This window comes from Cydia fagiglandana, chromosome 21 (assembly GCF_963556715.1).
Source record: "Cydia fagiglandana chromosome 21, ilCydFagi1.1, whole genome shotgun sequence".
NCBI lineage: Eukaryota > Metazoa > Arthropoda > Insecta > Lepidoptera > Tortricidae > Cydia > Cydia fagiglandana.
In genome coordinates, this window is record NC_085952.1 from 5,231,242 (window position 1) to 5,254,429 (window position 23,188).

The 23,188-nt window shown below is 38.5% G+C and overlaps 2 protein-coding genes and 1 long non-coding RNA gene across 4 annotated transcripts in view; 2 read left to right on the forward strand and 1 right to left on the reverse strand.

Annotated features, from left to right (window-relative positions):
- Window positions 1-223: 223 nt before the first annotated feature.
- Window positions 224-10,159, forward strand: LOC134675040 (uncharacterized). 2 transcript variants are annotated; one of them, XM_063533187.1, is made up of 8 exons: window positions 224-695; window positions 1,241-1,376; window positions 2,451-2,671; window positions 3,364-3,453; window positions 3,555-4,011; window positions 4,479-4,612; window positions 5,970-6,098; window positions 10,039-10,159. In XM_063533187.1, exons 2-8 carry the CDS (start codon window positions 1,244-1,246, stop codon window positions 10,123-10,125), a joined length of 1,251 nt encoding a protein of 416 aa, XP_063389257.1. In that variant the 5' UTR covers window positions 224-695; window positions 1,241-1,243; the 3' UTR covers window positions 10,126-10,159. The 2 variants fall into 2 exon arrangements, with proteins under 2 accessions (XP_063389257.1, XP_063389256.1); XM_063533186.1 differs by having other exon boundaries at window positions 225-633.
- A 5,293-nt stretch (window positions 10,160-15,452) lies between these two features.
- Window positions 15,453-18,122, forward strand: LOC134675029 (uncharacterized). Its single transcript, XR_010099678.1, has 3 exons — window positions 15,453-17,118; window positions 17,268-17,490; window positions 17,589-18,122. It is a non-coding gene; the product is annotated as an uncharacterized LOC134675029 (long non-coding RNA).
- A 4,545-nt stretch (window positions 18,123-22,667) lies between these two features.
- LOC134675257 (glycerol-3-phosphate acyltransferase 1, mitochondrial) overlaps window positions 22,668-23,188 on the reverse strand; it is a 69,601-nt gene continuing 69,080 nt past the window's right edge. The window contains exon 18 of the mRNA XM_063533476.1: window positions 22,668-22,922. Within this exon, the coding sequence (XP_063389546.1) occupies window positions 22,735-22,922 (188 nt within the window). The 3' untranslated portion in view covers window positions 22,668-22,734. The remainder of the gene's footprint in view (window positions 22,923-23,188) is intronic.

A 23,188-nucleotide genomic window follows, 5' to 3' on the forward strand; every position in this document is an offset into this window, starting at 1 on the left:
GCGCGAAGTTCGCGCCTATATTTTTTGTATTTGTCGAGTTTTTCTACTGACAAAGTATTTGTGCCAGATTGTATGTAGTTTTTTGCCTATAACTATAACATTTTACACTTTGTGGTTGGTCCAAAGTTGGTCTCAAGTTGGTCTGTGTACATGTGATAAATTGAACGCGCTTAAAGGACTTAATATTGATCAGTCATATGAACGCACCAATCTTATGTCAGATTGACAGTTACTTGTCAAAGTTTTGAACGTATGTATACTATATTTATGTTAAGTATGTACGTTTATCTTGTGTTTAATAAAAGACAATAAATAAATACTAATATATATTTAACGATAAATAGTGACATTGCATTGATAAGCAACATCTGATACGTAATGTGAATATATATTATCAAGTGGACTGGCAGACTTGCTCCGAATTCTGGTGCAATTATGAAACAGGTTTAATAAGGAAAACAGATTTATAAGGAAAACAGATCTATAAGGAAAACAATTTTATAATTTAAGATCGGTTTATACCAGTCGTCTTGATGGTTGTAAGAATATTATAAGAAAGTCCGTATTACATGTAACATAAAGGCCCCGAAAACCAAGTTTTTATATACATAAAATTTACAACATATTTGAAAGGTGAGCTGAAAACATCACTAGTTTTGCCAACGGTGAAGAATTCGTATTTTTCACTAACTTTCGTAAGTTACCGTCATTAATTTAATCAATTTATTCAAAGTATGTCAAATAACATTTATTAATTAAATACTTTAAAATTTACTTTTAATGTGAATATATAACAGTTTATTTGTAATTTTTATGATGTCGTCCAGATTTCTGCGCTGTTTCTTATAAAATAAAATAATATAAATTAAAACTAAACCTAACTAAAAAATAAATGTCCCTAAAACCTACCTTCAAAGCCTAGGCCCCTTGGCAAGGTGTCCATCGCGCAGGCAGCATTCCCGCGCTGTATAGCGATGGCAATCCTTTGCGCGAGAAACCTGCCGGCGCGAGAGTCCCTTGATGCCTCCCTTATCATATCATATCATATCATATCATTTTTTCAATAATGGTCATACATTGTCATTTATATATACAATTCACTTAATGAACTAAGGATAATATAGAATTAACTAAAAAATTAACTGCTTACCTAGCTTCTTAAGGAGCCCATCTGCCTCTTTAAATGTCTTTACAACCAAATGGAATTGTAAAATTGTTAGAGTAATAAAATGACTTACAGAGGATGGCTACTATACTGGACGTGTTTAATGACGATGTCTGGCGTCTCGTACTGGACTGGCTGCACACTGATGACATTATAAGGTCCGAGCGAGTCAGCCGAGACTGGCAGGATGTCATATACCGGTACCTCCAGAGTAAGTTACTGCTTCTTCATATTAGGGGCTATATAAGGCTCCAAAGCCTATCACTGCAAACATTCCTGATCTAATGTGATCACTATCTACTACAAACTCGATCCAAACCTGCAACTTCTAACAGCTGCAGGATCTTTTTGATCTCGAGAGACTTTAACTCCCCCAGGCGCAATATGTGTCTGCCCAGGATTAAGTCACGAGTATGCATTAGGCAAGGGCACTCTGTGAGGATGTACAAGGGCCTCCTCTGCCTCCATACAGAGTCTGCACCGAGACTAAGTTACACCTTAGTTACAAGAGGTTGGGTCTGGCTGGTTATAGCCATATGGCTATTACTATTTCATTTTTAGCCTTTTCATTTCATTGCCAGTCATGGATGGACGGAATGAAAAAGGTATGGACTCTTTTGTTTTTTAGGGTTCCATACCCAAAGGGTAAAACGGGACCCTATTACTAAGACTTCGCTGTCCGTCCGTCCGCCCGTCCGTCTGTCACCAGGCTGTATCTCACGAACCGTGATAGCTAGACAGTTGAAATTTTCACAGATGTATTTCTGTTGCCGCTATAACAACAAATACTAAAAACAGAATAAAATAAAGATTTAAATGGGGCTCCCATACAACAAACGTGATTTTTGACCAAAGTTAAGCAACGTCGGGAGTGGTCAGTACTTGGATGTGTGACCGTTTTTTTTTTTGTTTTTTTTTGCATTATGGTACGGAACCCTTCGTGCGCGAGTCCGACTCGCACTTGCCCGGTTTTTGTTTCCTTTTAGGATCAAGAGCTTGTGATTTAATAAAAAAAAAGTGCTCTTGTGGAGCTAATCTCAATAATAATAATCTCATGTGGATATGAAGGCAATTTGTGCACATATGTGGTCTATACAATATTCTCTCTAATGCAAGTATTGGCAACTGATAAAGATCTATTGACAAGAATCACACTAATGGATTCAGATAGAAAAAGTGTTTGGCATCAGGTCCTATCCCAAAATATTCTTTTACTTCACTTCATCACTTGCCCAATTTTTCACTTTAATTTCGATTAAAATGACAACATAAAAATATTTTCCAGGTGTTGGTATGAGCATAGAATATGGTACTCGTCCCAAGCTCTGGTACGGGCAGAACCACAAGCTGTCTCACTCCTACCGCATACTGAGGATAGAGGAAGACAATCCAGAGATACTTAAGAATTTACTACAGAAATGGGGTCCATGTGTCAAGAAGGCGGATTGTGTACACAGTACTATGGAGGTTATTAGGAAGTGCTGCCCCAATTTAAAAGATATTACAGTATGTATGAGTAATCTAGATTAGTTTAAAATATATACTTATATTTCAAAAAATACAGAAATTTCAATAAAAGCAGGACATCGATCCCCACACTAGGCTCAGCCTGTATTGTGGGAATCTTAGGGCCACTTGCACCATCCCACTAACCCGGAGTTAAGTGTTTTAAGCATTAAACCAGCGTCAAATTGTACTGGTAACCATGGCAACTTCAGGTTTAACCCTTTACCAGGCTAAGTGATATATATTTCCCACGTACGGAACTTCGAATATGTGTTCTATTTTCGATGAGTAAGACTTACATTTGATTGTCATTTTTGAAATGTCAGCCTGGTGACATGTTAACCGGTTAACCCAGGGCTAGTGAAATGATGCAAGTGGCGTTTAGAGAAATACCGCATACTGATATTGCGGTTATTATTTTAACAGAATATAATTAATATCAAAGCTACTACATTACAAATAAGAAATTTTTATTATATGACTAACTATCCAACTAAGTGTTATAAAGGTCTCAGTAAATTAAAGAGGTGTAAATGAAGTGTTTAGTTATTTTAAAACTTTAATCATCTTGACCATGAAGTATGAGAGTCAACTTGCGACTGGGAAATACCAAAACTAATAAATAATAATACCTACTTACTTCTATTAGTTTCCTCAAAATGATACATGTAAAGTCTGTACTTAATTTGCAGTTTTATGGAGTACCCAACGATGTCTTAGTAAGTGGATCATCACATGTCTTCAGAAAGCTGAAACGAGTACACTTCAAAGGATGCAATTATGTAAGAATACATTACATTAACAACAACATGCTTGGCTTTTTGTGGTGTACTGCTTTATACTTAAGGCTTTTGGGAATAAGTGCTGTATTTGTAACAAACAGTTGACAGATAAAAGCGTCAGGCAGTGGCTGGCCAGCTACAATATTGAGGAGCTGTTAGTGTGGGAAGCCGATGAAATAACTGGAAGGTTCTTGCTATCTTCACACTCCACAAAACTAAAGCGTCTCTCCTTTAAAGACTGCCGGGGCTTGTACTTCCGTTGTCTTCTCTCCGCTGTCAAATACCTAACACAGTTAAGGAAATTGGAACTGATATATTGTTATAAAGAGATCTACTATAATGTTCATAAATTGTTAGACGAGTTGCCAGATTTAGAGGATTTGTGTTTGCGGTGGGAAAAGAGGTTGGACTTGGGATACGATTGGGCCGAAGCAGTGGGGAGGATGAGGCTACGGCGGCTGGATGTGAGCTTCAATCCTAATGTGACGGACGAGTGGCTGGCACGGGCCTGCCGAGGCTTCGGTCAACTCAATGAACTGCTTTTGGAACGCTGTGTGGGTGAGTACAACCATGATATTGTTTATGTGGCATTCCCCTTTTAATTCTATCAGCTGGTTCCCCGATAAATGTTTACGTGGGTGAAATGTATCTCAGTTTTTGTCTATGTCGTAGCCAGATCTAAGAATTGATAATTTCATGATGTGGCAGTCAGCTGGCCACCCATTAATGTTTAGGTCATACTGAGCAACTTTTACTATGGGACCAACCCCGAAAACGCGGAAAAAATTGGATGTTTCATACATTTTCCTGGTCTGATGTTAAAATTTCCTATGGGAGAGTCAATTTTTTTCCGCGTTTTCGGGGTTGGTCCCATAGTAAAAGTTGCTCAGTATGACCTAAACCTGAATGGGTCTCTTTCTTTGCCTTTCGTTCTGATACATACTGTATTATTAAGTATATCATGTTACAGTTTGTTTTGCTATATTTCCGATCCGTATGGTCTTCTGATAGTAAATTTCCTCCAGGTTTCACGGGCCGGGGGGCAAGAGCGGCGTGCAGCGCGGCGGGCCCGGCTCTGCAAGGCCTGCAGCTCGGCTCCAATACGCAGCTGTTCAACTCCTATGTCGAGGATATTGCCAAGGCTTGCCCGAACCTCGTGGTGAGTCTTGACCGTTGACGTATCCATGGACTGGCCTTACGGGCAATAAAAATGGTACTAGGAGCATTCCACGGGCTGTCCCGTACAAACGCATTTTATATTCTGTGTTGCAACTTTTTTATCGGCATTTAAAGCAGGCGATTATTTTTCTGTGCATATTTTTGACCATTTGTCATAGAAAACGAAACTCTTATATCTGCAAATCTTCAGAAAATTCGCGTTTGTACGGGACAAACGGTAGACAATTTCATGGAATGCTCTACTAGTTCAGCGGTGTCACTCACGATATCCAGCCAATCGTGCAGTCTAACGCAACTAGTTGCGACCAATAGCGCGTGTTTTGCGAACTCATCAACCAATCGCGTTGTAGCGGTGTCACACCGCTGTACTGGCCCCTGTCATGCCTCATTATTATCGTCCGTAAGGCCAGAGGGGCTACCGAGAAAACCGAAATTCGTAAATTGCGGGGATCTTTCTCTTTTACTCCAATGAAGGCGTAATAAGGGTGACAGAGAAAGATGCCCGCAATTTGCGAACTTCGATTTTCGCGGTTATAGCCCTGTCCCTAGATATCTATGTCAATGCTTGTCCGTTTTCAAGTCGATTCAGCGCCGAAGAGACATGTGGAGTGTTACAATGATAGAGTTATCCAATTATTTCGACCTCTATCATTATTTTCTTAATGTTATGTCTTGATCTTTTATTCAGTAATAAGTGCGGTATATCCAGGAAAATTCTGCGAGGAAACTTTCATAGATAGAGTCTCTTCGGAAAGAGAAGAATCGTGGAATGTATTGGGCCCCATACATTTCACAACTCTTCTCATTCCGCACGACTCTAGCGACAAAATTTAAGACGAAGGTTGAAGAAGAAGATGATTTTTGTAACTGTAGGGTTCCGTATCCAAAGGGTACAAACGGGACCCTATTACTAAGACTCCTCTGTCTGTCCGTCTGTCTGTCACCAGGCTGAATCTTATAAACCATGATAGCTAGACAGTAGATATTTTCGCAGATGATGTATTTGTGTTGCCGCTATAACAACAAATACTAAAAAGTACGGAACCTTCAGTGGGCGAGTCCAACCGCACTTGTTCTGTTTATTTTTAGAAATCTATCCACTACAGTATTAAATTCGCTCGAACTATATGTTATTGAATGTAATAATGTTTTCTGTGCGTAATAACCCCCTTATTCATAAACGTTTACTAAAGTTGACAAGCCGATAATAATCGTTTGTCCCTTTCCATCATAATACGTCGGAAAGGGACAAACGATTATTATCGGATTGTCAACTTTAGTAAACGTTTATGAATAAGGGGGTAAATAAATACCTAATAACGTTTGTTTGGTTTCAGTGGCTCGACTTGTCCTTCTGCCACGGGATAACGAATGACATCATAGAAGAGGTGGCAAACGCGCGTACCGTCCGCAACAAGAAGTTGAGGCTGATTGTCGAGTGCACCTACGTCGAAGATGTTGAGGAGGTGAGACTCGTTTCTGAACCCTTAAGGCCTGTGCACACCGGATGCGTGCGGTGTTGTAGTATACAGATTCTTATGAGAGACGGCACACCGCTTGCGTGACGTGTGCGTGTGCGGCTCCAACATTTTAGCGCACACGCAAGCCGGTGTGCACAGGCCTTTAACCACAGAAGAAATAATAGTACTACCGTACAGAAAGGACACTTCCTACAAACCCGAAGTTTGACAGCGGTTCAGGCACAGAATAAATAATAGTACTAGGTACGGAAGACTCACTCTCTAACAAAACGCGTCTGTTACGATCAGGACAGATATGGCCGCTAGGTGGCGACAGCGACACGCGCGGTTTACGGCTAGCCACCAAAATAGGTGTGCAACGGATGTACTTTTAGCTACCTGTTGCAAAGCGACGAAATCGCGGATGGAGCCACGCCTGCCTTAGCCACAGAAGAAATAATAATACTACCGTACAGAAAGGACACTTCCTACAAACCCGAAGTTTGACAGCGGTTCAGGGTCGAATCATGCTATCTCTTTCTAATATATGGCTGTATCCCTTTCGGCTATTTAGGGTTCTCAAAATTCAACTGATTATCTTATCTGTGGTCGTGCACGCACAAGGAAGTCGAGTGGTGCAACCCTAATAATTGCTCGGAGCAATGCCGAGCCGAACGGAGCCGAGTTCGACCGAAGTCAGGAGTGTCTCCCCACTGCTTTAACCCTTCTTTACATGGTGGTGTAAATTTCCATCATAACATTGTCCTATGAAATAAAGGTGCTTTTGGAGGTGATTGATATTTATTTTTAAGGCCCACTTGCACCATCTCAATAACCCGGGGTTAAGCGGTTTAAACGTTAACCCAGTGTCAAATTGTACTGGTAATCATGGTAACTCCAGGTTTAACCGGTTAACCCCAGGTTAGTGGAATGGTGCAAGTGGGCCTAGGACTGTCAACTTTCAACACTAATCCATTTTCTGATTTTTTACGTATAAAATTACATTTGTTTTAAGACGAAATGTCGGAAAACTTGGAACAACCAGAAGTTGATGATTTTTAGTATGTAATTTTAGGCCTTTTTTCGGGGTTTGTAAAGCCTGACAACAGTTTATTTGACCCTCGCCATTTTGCGGATTTTCAATGGTACTAATTTCTTTTACTGGCAACAAGTACTCTTTGACAACGAACGTTGGATGTCATCGAATGTCACCGATGTAAACAAATAGAAAATATCTACGAATATATTCAAATATAAACGGTTTTATTACAAAAATGACAAAAAAATATTCCATAGATGTGAAAAACATTGTAGTGAATGCAATCAAATACTTCCAGCTTAAAAAAGACGAAGGAATACATAGCATTCGAATAAACAATGTTTTAAAGTTGGTTGTTGACATGACCGGTATTGACGTTTTATAGTGCGGTTGTAACTGGTTATCGTATAGTGTAGGAAGTAACTCAAGAAAATTGGAGCAATTGCTGTGACCATGTTAAAAAAATTTAAGATGGTTATAGGAATGAAGGTCCTATAATCGAATTGGAGACTGAACGTTTTATAATCGAAGTTAGTGGTCCTGAAAGCGACACAACATCTGATGAAAATCAGACTTCGTCAGAGTCAGAAAACGAAGAATATATAAATATTGAATATTTATAATCAGATTTTGACGAATAGGTAAATTGAAAGAACCGAATTCTCTGTAAGCAATGTTTCTGACATTATACGAGTATCAACATCAAGCCAATGCCCACTACCCCCACTATACATGACGTACGCACATTATTGCCATACGTAAGCTGTTTGCAGCGACTCTATCTCAGGGTTAAATAAACTGTTGTCAGGCTATAATTGTTTTATATATAAAAACTTTATCATAAGTGTATCACAAATAGTGTACCTGTGTACCTTTCTGATAGTAAGATTTTTTTATGTATCTCTTCCGCATTTGCATTTTCCGCACTTGCATCAAAATGTACTGTTATAGGTCTACCGTTTAACTGGGGCGGTTGGTAAGAATATATGATTGTAACTTCGGAGTGGTTGAAGGCTTGGCTGCGTGAAGCTAATTCGTATTATATTAACTAAAGGCCACTTGCACCATCCCACTAACCCGGGGTTAAGCGGTTAAACCGTTAACCCGGTGTCAAATTGTACTGTTAAACATGGTACCTAACAATACATATTATAAAACAAAGTCCCCTGCCGCGGTTAAACCGTTAACCCGGTGTCAAATTGTACTGGTAACCATGGTAACTCCAGATTTAACCTGTTAACACTGGGTTAGTGGAATGGTGCAAGGGGCCCTAAGTGAAAATATAATAAGTACTGAAACACACCCAACATGTCAGTAGAAAAGGGCGCGAAATTCAAATTTTCTATATGAAGGCAACTCGCTCCTACATTTTTTAAATTTGCCGCCAGTTTCTACTAGGTCGCTGTGCCAGAGTATATTTATGCTAGTTTTTGTCCTAGACCTAGGCTACCTTCTAGTAGAAAACCACCTCATAACGTATTTTCGAACCGGCTGAGATAGTGGTAGGTAGATCGATGATCCATAAATAAATCATCTAATTCTAGCATTTTAAAATAAGCTGTTATTGACTTTTACCTGCCCCTTTGTCTGTATACTCTGTATTATGTCATCAAATCTAGCAAGCTAAATTATACCCACATCCCATTATTCTAATGAGCTGAAAATTCATTTACTTATGTAAGCTGGGTGTCAAATACTTATGGTACAGTACGGAGGTGCTCAAAAATATCTGAACACGCACTCTAGCGCCATGACAATAGAGGCACAAAACAGATACGTACAGAAGTCAATCACATGTATGTACTTCACTTTTCATACCTACGCTCGGCGGTCGCTCTAGGGTCGTCAACTATGGCTTATGCACAAAAAACTGTCGTGGTAGTGGCACTCGTATCTAACGTATCGTATCTCGTAACTAGTTGTTTGATTTATTGTTGAGGATGAAACTGGAAAAATGGAAATATAAATTAATAATAACTAACATATTTTAATTTTAATGCCATTGTTAAACTGGTAGCTTAAAAAACGACAATTCACCGTTTAGTGTTGAATTTAAACAACCGTCCACTGAACAGTTATAATAACTATTTTTTTGTTTCTCCATTATTGCACAAATAAGTTAACAGACGCGTGTCTCAGAACGGATGGCACTCGCGCTCGCACTGGTCCCAACCGGTCCGAGATATCGTGTCCGTGAGCAGTGTCTGTGTGTGCGATGCTCGAGCGCACTTTGTATGTAAATAGATTGATTTCTGTACCTATCTGTTTTGTGATAGAGGCGTGTTCAGATATTTGTGGGTAAATTGACCGATTCGATAATTTAATGGCGACTATACAACCGAGCTGATCTGATGATCTGATGATGGAGACCGGAGGTGGCCATATGAACTCTAATAAAACTAGGGCAACCTCATTTTGTGTGTTTGGGTTTGTAAGAGTTATCTCGATGAGTATTTAATTTAAAGCTAGTATCGAAGATCCTCTTTGGGTCACTGAGCCAGTGATGTGATGTATCGAAACAGATTTTTTGTCAATAAAATGATTTTTATTTAAGCATTGTTTTACCTCACAAAGCGGGCCAGGTGTTCTAAATTACCTTGTCACGCTCGCGCTCTTATTCTCGTGATAATAAAGTCGCGTCAAGATAGTTTTGAACACCTCGCCCGCTTAGCAACTTCGGCTGCTGACTGTAACTGCGTCAAAATATCTTAATATATATACATGTGTTATATGTGTCTATAGCTCGAAAACGAAAATAGCTACAAAAGGTAATCACGGTCCATATCCCTGTCGATATAAGTTTAAGTCAAGTATGGCGCTCCTAAGTGTGGTCGGAATCTACATTTAAATACTATGTTTACTCTGTGATGTTGTCCCATCTAATTATATAATTTTTGTCCGTTACAGGGTCAATTTCCATGGATTATCGTCGAATTCGGGGACTACTATTCATCCAAAACCTCTTCCTTTCCATGTAACACCAAAAAGAAATGACCACCCGTAGACCTTACGGGTTCGCAGCAAGGCTTACAAAACAGCAGTATATAAGCACCCTTTTGGTCGGATTAGGTGACAATTGTGACAAAGAAACAACCTGGAATCCGACTTAAGAAAGCTTGGCTAGGTACCTAATTACTGATGAAAAAAAGGAAATTTTTGGAATCTCCAGTATTAGGGTTTCCGCGATCGAGATTTTCACTAGATGGCGGCACCGTGACGAGAGGTCTTTTTGACAGCTGCTATCAAAATCCACCAATAAAAAAACGTGGTTAAACATGATTGGTTGATTATGACGGCTAGAGCTCGCCAAGGTGCTGTCATCTAGTGAAACCCTCATTAAGAGGCTCGTGTGGAAGGTGCAGCCAAAAGGCAAAGTAGTCGGGATAGCCGAAATTAATCTGTCTCGCTTAATGTCTAATGGCGCTATTTATAAACGTTCGCTAAATGTAACAGCTGTTATTAATGTTTGTTGTTAGCATTTTGACGTTTATATGTTAGATAGAGACAAGAGGTCACGCCACTGGGAGAGAAAGAGAGATATTGCGAAAACAAAAGAAAGAAACAACGGAATATGACACTTTAATGACGATGGCGATGACAGTCCGTCCGACGTGATTAACCCTAGAGTTACTTATAGTAATGGCACCAGTCATGAGACATTTAAGAGAAAATTTGGAGTATTTTTGATATTTAGCTGACACCTATAAACGTTCTACCGCGTTCCGCGTTAAAAAAGTTGAATGTTAAGCAGCAGGATTTGTGGTATACCTACGTCTCATTATTGAGGTCTTTACTATAGTCGCGCTTTTCCGCGTAGGGAGCATTTTACCGCCCATACTCATTATGATTTATTGTTTAAAATAATGGATAAATCAGTTACTAATATTTTTTAAAATAAAATAAATCGAAAAATTATTAGAAAAAGTTACACTTATTATAGTTTTACACGCACAAAAAATACTTGGATAAATGTACCATTCAAGTATAATTACAGTTTTTTCGCCACGGGCGGCAAAATGCTAACACTGCTCTAGGGTGCCTATAGGTAAATAATCGGTTGGTGTTATTAGGCTGCATAAACTTGATGTTATTACTGTATAGCAGTAAAATAGACTATTGCATTCATTTAATTATTATTATTATAGAAAAGCGTATCAAACAATGAAACTGTCGCAATCGCGACCAAAAAGTCGTAAGCGCCGTGAAATTCATGGCGCTTACGAGTTTAGGTTCTATGGTTTGTTAATATTGTCTTCGGTTACCGCGATAGTTCCTCATGAAATAAATCTATTGAACTCCGCTTCAACAGTTTTATTCTATGGTTTGTTGTCAAAACAACAACAACTCATGGCGCACAAAATACTGGTTATCTGGGCCGGTCCCATACTAGTAATAATAATAGTTCTATGATTGCATTAGAGCCCCCAGCCGCGACCACCGCTTAATATGGTGTGCATTTTCTCAAATGATTTTTATTTTACGCCTAAGCCTAAGCTTTTGTTTCTTTTATGCGAGCGGTTTGGCTCCCGTATTAGGCACGTGCCAAAGCGACAATGTCCTTTAAAAAGCAACTGAATCGTAATAGTATTAAGGTTCAAATCTATGTATTAATATGAGGGCTCGCCTACATTGAGGTCGATCGCCTACATTACCAAAACATGTTAACTCGTATGAGCCGTTACATAGATTTGAACCTTAATACTATCACGATACAGTTGCTTTTTAAACGACATTGTTGCTTTGCCAACGAGAGCCGACCGCTCACACAAAAGAAACAATGGCTATTTTAAATAGGGTCTTACGGATCGGCCACGACATCGAGCGACTTGTGACGGCGGGAGCGATAACCATAGGTTGGAGCGTGACACAGCGATCGGAGCTTTCGCTCCAACCTATGGTTATCGCTCCCGCCGTCGCAAGTCGCTCGATGTCGTGGCCAAGCCGTTAGGTGTAAAAATCATTTGAGAAAATTCATACTATATAGTCGTAGAGGCCGCTGCGCCCGCGCAGCTAGATGTTAGTGGAGTTACGAATTTAAATATTGATGTTATTTAAATGTTGATGAAATAGTAAATGTTATTATTATTATATTGAGCGATGTTTAGTCAACAATTGGACGTAGTTTATGGACTGATATGACCTTCAAGAAAAGAACTATGTACCTACCTACAATACATATATATACATATACCATCAATATACGGTGGCCAAAAAATAAGTGCATTACCGTTGCCAGGGAGGTTTTGGAATTAGACAAAAAAAAATTTACCCTCCCATAGAAAAGATACCCTCCCATTTTTTTTTCGCGATTTCGGGGTTGTTCCCACAATAAAAATTGCTCAGTATAATCTCAAAACCTCTCTAACAGCGTGAACTTATTTTTGGCCACACTCTATAATTTGCAAACATTAAAAATACAAAAGTACGAGTAGATAAGAATATCCTGCGATAAACTCATCATCGTCTAGTAATTTTGTATGTATTCAATGTTATATTTAACTACATACACAGACAAAACATCCTCCAGACTGAGCATAGTCGCGCTACCCCCTCTGCCACGCATACGGTAATTTTACTCCATGTTTGAGTCGAAAGTGTCTTTGTGTGTTTGAACGCCTATCACGGTACGGGACTTCGCTCACCTCGTTCCGCGCACCCCCGTATTTTTGGCATCATCGGATGCATGAAATAATTGCTCTAAACTCGGTCTAGAGGATTCCTAGTCTATGACTACATACCTAATGACTAATCAATGTTCATAAAAATGGCCGTTCAACAATAAAGACAATATGTGTACAACCCATTACTTGACTTATTATTTATTTTCCCTTGTGTTAAATTGAAAAAAATTGCACCGACTTGGCACTGTAGTCTCACTTTTTTTGTTAATCCAAATTGACTCTTATCACCGAGCAAGATAGATGATCATAGGTGACTGCGACGGTGCGAATGAAGAATCAAACCTGGCGACTGTCTCACTCACACTAGTTACAGTATTGTAATATTAATCATTAATTAATAGGTACCTACGTTTTCCTCATCTGAACGAGTGTTAATTAATTAACTGTATTCAAAAATCAAGTGTTGTGTTCATTGAAATATGTGTAACTAATGAGTAATTATAATGACCGATTAGGTAAGTCTGATATTATTTTAATTAAACCCTTTGTAAGTTCATACTTTACGTAAATCCCTTTATTTGCAAACATGCGTCTTAATACACCCCAATAAGGCCTAGTTTCCCCTCTGGGTTGTAAGGTCAGATGTCAGTGGCTTTCTTAAAAACTACTGCCTACGTCAAATCACGGGATTAGTTGCCAAGCGGACCCCAGGCTCCCATGAGCCGTGGCAAAATGCCGGGATAACGCCAGGAAGAAGATGCGTCTTAGAATAATATGGTCCATTTGTATTTAAAAAAGTGCTATAATTTACTTACGTCCATGGGCTTGTATGCAGCTCGCCAAATCCAGTAATATTAGGTAATACACAAAACACCAGCACCAGACACTCGAACCGTCTTTTTTCATCATTTTAACACTGTTAGTTTGTAACAGTCACAGTTAATATAAATTAAGCTATTAAACATTTAAATGTTGTTTTGTATTAGAAACTAGAGCTTAAACTCGCCGGCCGAGGTCATTATTTTTCACTTTAATATTAAAAATAAAGCACTAATATTCGTTACAATTATTTAACTTATATCCAATATTTGTTGTATGCACTAAATATTAATATTTATTTAGTTAATTACACAGAAACAGGAAAACGAGACCGTTGTGTTGTCCCGACGCGAATTGTGGAAGTACTTGCAAAACACGGTGTAAACTAAATCCATGGCGGATGGGATGACGCTGTAGTGATAAGCATGAGGACTGGAAACTTCCTGAAAGCGAATGTTTACTGGAAAGTTGCAATTCTTTTACTAGGGCTATTCCATGAGCTGTCCTGTAACGCATTTTATTTAGCATATACACGGTGTAACATGAGGAAACCGAATAATTTTAACCACGCATTTCTGAGGTCAAAAGAAAGAAAAAATATAATATGAGTTTAGGTCAATTTCGCCAAAAATATTTTTTTTTGTTTTGTTTTTTCAATTTTTTGAATGTATTTATACACAAAAAATAAATGTTATTAGTAAACTTGTTACTTAAAATTGATTTTTACTATTTTTTTTCGTAAAACCTTCTTTTTTCAAAGTGTTACTTGTCACTTTTTGACATCTATCAATAAGGATATTTAGACTACAGTCCCATAACAGCAACATTACCATCAAAAAGGCCTTTTACATTATGTAACAACAAAAACTTGTTTATTTTTAAATTAATATTATCTCTGAAACTAGACGTTTTTAAAAAAAAGTTTATAGGACATTTTTGTCTCTAAATATGATCTCCTGAATACGCTGTTAAAATTATTCGGTTTACTCATGTTACACCGTGTATAAATATTAATATTTAGAAAGCTAGCGTTTGCACAGGACAACGAGTTTTACACAAAGACTAAACTGTGTATGAGATGCCACGAATATTCGGTAACTATTGGGTATTCGGCCTATTCGGCCATTTTGCATTTGCAATGTTGCCTACTATTCGGCCGAGTACCGAATATCCCAAACGTCGCCTCGCGTCGTCTAAACGCATTTCACATGCGTTGTGTCCGAACCATATTAGGAGTAACCTGGAAGGATCGGTTAACTAATGAAACTGTTCTTTCAAAGACTAAGGGTCGGTTGCACCAAACTGTTCATATCGTTAAAGAGTTTGCTAAAATTTTATGTATGGAAAGTTTCATAGTGGCGCGACGGGGCGCGCCGGCTGACGTTGATCAGTCTGTCAATTGTGGTTGGTGCAACTGTCCCTAAATGCAACAGCATAACGGCTATGCTGACTCTATACTTCATTTTTTTTAGCATTAGAAATTAGGTAAACAATCTTGATGTGTCTTTTAATTGAAAAACACAGTTTAAAAATAAGTTACGGCAAATATATAACAATTATGAATCTAATACGATCATTTATATTCTTCTGCTTTCATAAGTAATAGTTTTATAATTTTATAAACCGTTTTTCAATTAAAAGACATGTCAAGATCGCTTACCTTCTTGCAAGTTCTTTCTAATGCTAAAAAAAACGAACTATAACTACATTCACTTGTTCTGAGCGACAATAGTTATACTTAAGCAAACGTTGTGTTTTGTTGGCGAACAGTTTTCATAATTAACGTGACTCAAAATGTTCGAATGTTATCGCTTTGGCCGAGAGAGGGCCCGAATATTCGGTCAAAACCATTATTCGGGGCATCTCTAGTGTAGAGGTCGAAGTTCAATATAAAGTCATACTTATGCAAAGATTCGTTTATTTCATCTCTTAATACTCCATTTCTCAGAAATGAGTACACCAGCTACCGTTATTATAGTTTCCATTCAATCTTAGAGTATTTCGATAAGCTTAATACAAAACTTTCGTTTCGCGGGGATATTTCGAGATGCGAGAATTATAAGTTTTGAGCACTGTAGGCCAAGCACATGATTGGCGCGACAGTATCTCGCGAGATAGACTACCCGTCTTTTTCTAACTGTATTAATTAAAGAGGGACGGGTAGTTTATCTGGCCGCGAGATACTGTCGCGCTAATCATGTGCTAGCCCGGCTGATTGGCGTTTTGGTTGCCACTGCGCTGGATATCAAATTGAAATGGTTAATACAGGATGTAAAAAAAAATGTGGGGATCCGTTTAAGCATATGTTTTTGACGGGGAAATATTTTTTTTCTACTTTTTCCTAAGCAAACACAATACCGAATAAGCCCTATTTTTTTACATCCTGTAGCGCTCAGATGAGCTCAGATAACCTCAAGGTATCTAAAAATTTCTTACTAGAAATAACAACTTGTGACACATATTTACAAATTATTGCAATGTTAAAATAAAATTGGTACTCCAAACTTATCATTTTCGATCTAAATAGCCCCGCAAGACGATATTCAAATTCAGTAAAACCCGCTTAAGACGATGTATAAACCGCGAAAACAGAATTAAGCTGCAGTCTTGTGAAAAAAAGCGCTATTACGCGGGCAATCGTATTAAGCGGGTTGAACTGTTTGGATGGTATTCCATCTGTGCAATTTCTTTGTCCAATGTGGATTGCATCTCACTCTCTCATTAAGCAAAATGTGAGACGCAAAAACAAGGATGAAGATATTGGACAGATGGAATACCATCCTCAGGGCCACTTGCATCATTCACTAACCCGGGGTTATCCGGTTAAACCTGGATTACTATGGTTACCAGTACAATTTGACACTGGCTTAATGGTTTAACCGCTAAACCCCGGGTTAGTTGGATGGTGCAAGTGGGCCTAAGACTCGCAAGTCCCAATGGCCAGCCATGAATCAAAGACAAATGCTACAATTTAGGACTTACACATTCCAATCGTGAGATCACATCATATAACTTCATTCAGTTTCATTCATAGACAGAGAGAATCATACCATACCTGTCTTTGTCTTACGCTAGTATACTAGCACCCATAAGAAAGGGATGAGTATAATTTTCCTGGTTCTTACTGCAGACTATAACCCTGGCCGCAGACGTTCGGAATTATGCGTACGAATGACAAATGGAAGCGAGACATCGCTATGCATTTGTAGAGCGACGTCCCGTTCCCAGCTGTCATTCCGTACGGAATGAAAGTTCCGAACGTCTACAACCAGGGTTATAATCTGCAGTAAGAACCACGAAAATTATACTCATCCCTTTCTTGTGTGTGCTATAGTACTAGCGTAAGACAAAGACAGTACCTAGCTATGATTCTCTCTATGTTTATCCTTGGCGGAATGACCGAGTTATGTGTTTTAGTTTTGGTTATATCTTTCTGCTTCTATTTTACCTGAATGAAGTTCTCGGTAGACATGACTTTAAAAATGGACGTACATTATCGCGGATGTCGCCGATATAGTTAGCTTATTAGGGTGCAAATACACTGAGTGTTTCACGTAATGGCTCCTCTACACGATGGGCCAACCCCGGCCACTCCAAGGGACGCATTTATGCGTTAGAGGGAGCAAGTGATATTGCTATCTCATTCTACCGCATGGCTGCGTCCCTTGGAGTGGCCGGCGCTGGCCCATCGTGTAGAGGAGCCATAAGGGGTTATTCCAAACCAATTTATTTATTGCATGTTCCTTATACTTTATAGGTGATATAATTTATATGTACGAGATTGCACTCATTGCTATAACTTTTACTATATGTAGAAGCATACTTTGAAATCACGGCAAAAATGCTGGTCTTCATACAAATATCGAACTGAACTTTAGTATGGGACATGGGCAATTAAATAGTGACTCGCGTTTTTTTCGTAATCCAGGCCTATAACCGCGAAAATCGAACTTCGCAAATTGCGGGGATTTTTCTCTGTCACTCTAATTACGCCTTCATTGGAGTAAAAGAGAAAAGTAGCCGCTCTGATGCGGTCACCGAATCAAAGTATGGGGTTGCCAGGCAACCAAATCTTTTTGATGCGGCGAATGAGAATCGACGCAGTGTATTTGCGCCATTAGCTTACAACGTAACACTAACAGCTTTGAAATGCATAACTATAATATCACCGTGACATCACAAGGACAACAACACAGCGTAAATATTATTAGCGTAAATATTTTCGCTTGACACAGTTTGTAAACCTTATACATATTAACTTCGCAAGTGTATACTGTATGTATATGATTCATAATTGTTACATATTTGGCGTGACTTATTTTTCAAAAGTGTTTTTCAATAAGACACGTCAAGATTACGAGGTTAATACGAAAAGGATTATAATTGACATAACTTGTCCCTAGACCCGACATTATAATTCTAATCTTGTTTTTTTTTTAAACTATATTTTTTACATTTTGTAATATTTACGCTGTGACAACATAACATCACAGATAAATATTAGACATATTTTTGGCTCCAATCTTTGAGCAATCTCAGTCAAAACACACTCACACACACGACTCATTAGAAACAACATAATGCATGGAAATTAAACTAAATATACCTCTTACTTTAAATCATAAACAAAAAAATGTGGAGCCGTACAATATGACGTAGAGATTATGATAGTTCAACTAGATGGCGCTGCATATATTTTGCAGATATTCACCACAAATTATACAGTCAGTACCATACAGCACTATCAATAGGGAATATTACGCGAAACTCTGCGTAGGTGGCGCCACTACCAGTATCTGTCACAATCTGGGGGTCTACCGCGAAACAAAAAAATCGAAATTTCGTTATCTAACCTCTCTATCACTCTTGCTTATTCGAGCGATAAAGAGGCAGATAACTAAATGTCAATTTTCGCGTTTCCCGGTAGATCCTTGTTAATAAACCGCCTTGATGCATCAATGTCATATTGTATTATCTATGCAAACTTGTCAAAAACAGTTTAAGGCACAGTACGTATAAGTTACTCTATGAGTTTACTAGAGGCGGTGGTGCTGCATTCTGGCGGCAGAACATTGCAGTAATATCCCTTATTTCAATTGTCAATATTACAACTCTAAATAATTATACCGTACAATTATAATATTTTATTTGTCTATGGTATAATTGTCTATAAAATATGGTTATGGTAAGAACACTTAATATTGCCCGACACGAAGTCATTGCGTCTAAAGTTCGTTCAGGAATTTAAACAAATCCCTTTTTTAAATTATACTTACTACTTATACATGTACAAAATAAATACGCGCATGCGTATGTTTATATGTTGTACTGTAAAAACCCAGAAAACTGCTGCATATAATATTATTAATTAATAAGGTTGAAGATGAAATAATAGCTGGCTTTAACAAATTAAGGGCTGATTTACACGGCGCGCGAACTCGCATGCGATTTTAGTTACATTGCGGACTGTTGGTTACGTCCAATTCAACTGACCGATCAAAAACCGCAATGTAATGAAACTCGCACGCGAGTTCTCGCATCGTCTAAATAGGACTTTCAAAAAACTTACATTATATGCCAGCTAGCATTTCCTGTTAAGAGCAAGTCACCACATAATATTTTATGAGCGTCTTGCCCTTTATAGTATTTTCAAACTCTATGGATACGCTGACAAGTGTTATTTCAATACAATTTTGCGAGATTTCGCGTTTTTAGGTTATAAATTATATGGAGATGACACCTGTTGGTGGGGCATTCCACGAGACTGTCGCTTACATAACGCTTTTGCCTTGTATGGCAGCTACCTCAATAAAATACGTGAATCTTGAGAATATACTGCAAATTTGTTAGCCAAGTCATGAAATATTACCTGACCCAATATCGCTTACTCAGCATTTCCAGAAGTATTAGAAGAATTGCGTTATGTAAGCGACAGTCTCGTGGAATGCCCCTGGTATACACATCGAGAACCAGGCGCGGATCCACCGTTGTGGGCACGGTGGGCATGCCCACAACCCTAATAGGGTGCCCGATTGTTTCCCCGAGTAGAATTACGCCGATTTCTGTTTCGCAGACGCTTTGGCAGAGGAACATTTGATAGAATTTCATTAGGTAAATATAAATACGCAGAGTAGGTAGTCAGTTGATCGATAGGTAAGCAGATTTACTTATCGTAGAATGATCGTTGAGTTTGGTAAAAGTTAAAATTGCCCGAGTAAATTAACCATTGGCTGAAACACGGTAGGTACTTATATACCTATGAAGGTACTTAGTTAAATAGAACTACCTGTCATAAGTATTTAGTATCAGCTGACAACTCAAATTATTAGTGATACAGAATATAAACAGCATTTTTTTTTTAAATTGTTAACTTATGGAGTCTTAAATTTAAATTTTAAACGTGCCTTGCCAGCTTCTAATTGACTTTGACTAGTTTGACTGTCATAGGAGTTTTAGAGCGCAGGTCTATATGGGCATGGAAAGGGCTCCATAGACCTTAAAAAAATGGCATGCCATTTTTGGTAAAATTCCGACTACTTAAGTGTAGGGCTCTACATGTAGACATTTTCCAGATTTTCGCCTTATTTTGTTCATAAATCATAAACTATTGACAATGTCATAAAATAAACTTATTTATTTCTTTTGAATAATTATTATATAGTCTATAATTGCAGACTAGTTTTCCCACGTTAGCTAAATAGGAACCATAGATATAAAATAAATGTTAAAATTGATATTTTTGTCCATAGGTACAACTACTCTTTGTATAGGCAGGGTTTGTACCTATGGACAATATTTTTGGTACAACTTTTCAGCAATTATTATGGACTTGATATTGTCTCCAGGGTCTACAAAGACCTCGAAATCATCGTTTAGTATGCAAAGCTTTAGACGAATAAAGCTTGATTTTTCGTTAGTCAGGGTGTCCTAAACTTCCCTGCACTTCGGAGTTAAAAGGCCCAGATGAAGATTGATACCCGGCCTTTTTGCGATATTGTTAACAAAAAATTCACAATTTTTTGTAACAATATCGCAAAAATTCCGCCTATTTTCACAATTTGCGATATTGTTAACAGAAAATTTCGCGCTCGCTGCGCTCGCGTTTCTTTTTTGGTTCTTTAGATGACCCCTGTATCTACATATTAGCTTGACTAGTAAATGAATAGAGTAAGACCAAGAAAAGTCTGCAATGATTTTGATAGGCATACGCAGTGCAAGTGCTAATTATAAGTCATAATTTCATAGAAGTTTTGAAGATTAAAATAACACTTGCTCTGCGAGTGCTATCAAAATTGTTATTGTATATAAATTAAAAACGCAAACTTATTTCCCTGTACTGAATATTGTGTGTGCAGAATTGACTGTAAGGGGCCCCGAGCCTCGCACTGCCTAGGGCCACATGCTTAATCCGGCCCTGGCTGCGTCCCTTGTTGTGGCCGGCGTTGGCCCATCGTGTAGAGGAGCCATAAGCAAATGCATTTTTTTAAGTTCACGATGGTAGTCTATCTATCTATCGTTAGTAGTTCTTTAAATACCGGCAGTGTCCACAGGCAAAACCGTCCACAATACTTATATGTAGTGTGATCGAGTGCCACTTGACAAAAACTTTAAAAAAAGTTATATAACGTTACTCGACTGAAGGTTGCTTGATGAAAAGATTACCAGATTGGTCTGCTAATTTATGTACACAGAAGCGATCTGAATGATATGTGAATCAAGAGTCTACCAAAAGTTAGTCGACCAAAAGTTACATCTACGAATAATTGACTCTGCGAAACCATTTTCGGCGAAACGTTGTAAGCGAATCGACAATTTGTTAAAAATTGGTCGGAGAATGATTAGGCTAGGTACCCCAGCTGAATACAGAGCCCTAATTATTTGCAAGAATTATATATTTACTAACAGGGGCAATTATTTCTAGCTTAGTTTTTAGCTTTTTAGCGTAGTAATCTATCTAAGTGTGTATAAGTAGATTGAAATAAATCGCTTGCGATCCCTCTGCGAATTTATTGGTCGGGGATCATCAGGTACCCTCGACTCGCACTTGGCTGTTTTTGGAGTGGCTGTGACCACAACCCTTTTTGAGGGCTGGATCCGCGCCTGTCGAGAACATACTTTAGTCAGTAGTCAACATATTCTATCAGTTAAAAACCTCAGGCAGTTTTTCAACATTGCGAGGTTAATAGTTAGATATACAACTAAATATGACAGTTCTTGATATGCAGTGCTTGTAAGGTAAGGTGGGGTAAGACTAAACATAGTTTATTTTGCTCGGGGCAAGACAAACAGCATGAGGATTCCATACAAGTGATAATCTTACCCCGGTGATAGTCTTACCCCACCTTACCTTAGTTGCATTTAGTCTTCCTATTTATTTAACAAAACTGTCCTGTCTGTTTTAAATGTTACCGTCTTTATACACTGTCACTTGTATCAATATTTAGTCAACAAGTACAAATATATGGTTTACATGGTCAATTAAGAGGCCCTTATTTAACTGTCAATATGAAAAACATTTGCTAAATTAGACCTTATAAAAACTAAACCAATAAATGGTCCAATATTTAAAGATAATTTAGAAATTAAAACATATTCGTTTAATTCTGTCCGAAGTATCCAGGCATTTTGTCATTGATAATTATCAGACAAATATTTTCGCATCAGTTTCGCATTAGTTTCGCTTTAAGTTGAAAATCCCATAACAAGTTCTTGGAGGTATTAGATAACAATGATCAGTTGAGAGTGTCCGCACGAGTCTTTATGATGCATGTGGGCATCATACGGCGCACTATATCGTGAACAGTTCTGTGACTTGCAAGCGCTTTGCTACGTCATTTGGCTTTAAAAAATCTGGACTATAACCGCGAAAATAGAAGTTCGCAAATTGCGAAATTGCGGGGATTTTTCTCTGTCACTTTAATTATGCCTTCGTTGGAGTAAAAGAGAAAGATCCCCGCAATTTGCGAATTTCGGTTGTCGCGGTAGCCGCTCTGAATTGCAACTTACAACACAACTTATATTACATAACATTGGTACCTGGGTCTCAAAGAGTTCCTTCCTGATTACAGGCTTGATTAGTTGTTTTAGCAGTTACCATTTGCCCAGTAACCAACGTAGGTTTTCTAGATTCCAGACACATGTTACCTTACTATCACTGTCACTATCACAGCAGGGGGCTCTGCACGTTGAACTTGTACAAGTGTTCGCACACGGCGTCGCGACGCGATTGGGCGTCGTACGGCGGCACGGGGCGTAGCATGCGCACCTTGTCGTGCGTGTAGAGTTCGATGACGCCCCACTGCTTCAGGAGGCGCCAGCAGTTGCGGATGGCGTCCGTGGATATCGCCTCGCCTGGACAATTGTATACACGATTAGAAAATGTTATTTGTTGGGTTAAAGCATTTTTTAAGCTGACCGCATAATCAATTAGTGCCAGTTGCACCATCCCTATTTGCGGCGGTTTACTATGAAACTTTTCTTACAATAATATTTAGCAAAGTCTTTAACTATGACAAACAGTTCGGTGCAAACGTCCTCAAGAGTCTGTTGCACCAACTTAGGGTCGGTTGCACCAAACTGTTCGTATCGTTAATGAGTTCGCAAAATTTTTATGTATG

What these genes read in the sequence shown, in the direction of transcription:
- LOC134675040 (XM_063533187.1), top strand. Translation starts at nt 1,244, where the DNA reads ATGGCTACTATACTGGACGTGTTTAATGACGATGTCTGGCGTCTCGTA. An exon ending in AGGCTTGCCCGAACCTCGTG is followed by an intron (nt 4,613 to 5,969) that starts GTGAGTCTTGAC and finishes GTTTGGTTTCAG; the next exon opens with TGGCTCGACTTGTCCTTCTG. An exon ending in ACGTCGAAGATGTTGAGGAG is followed by an intron (nt 6,099 to 10,038) that starts GTGAGACTCGTT and finishes TGTCCGTTACAG; the next exon opens with GGTCAATTTCCATGGATTAT.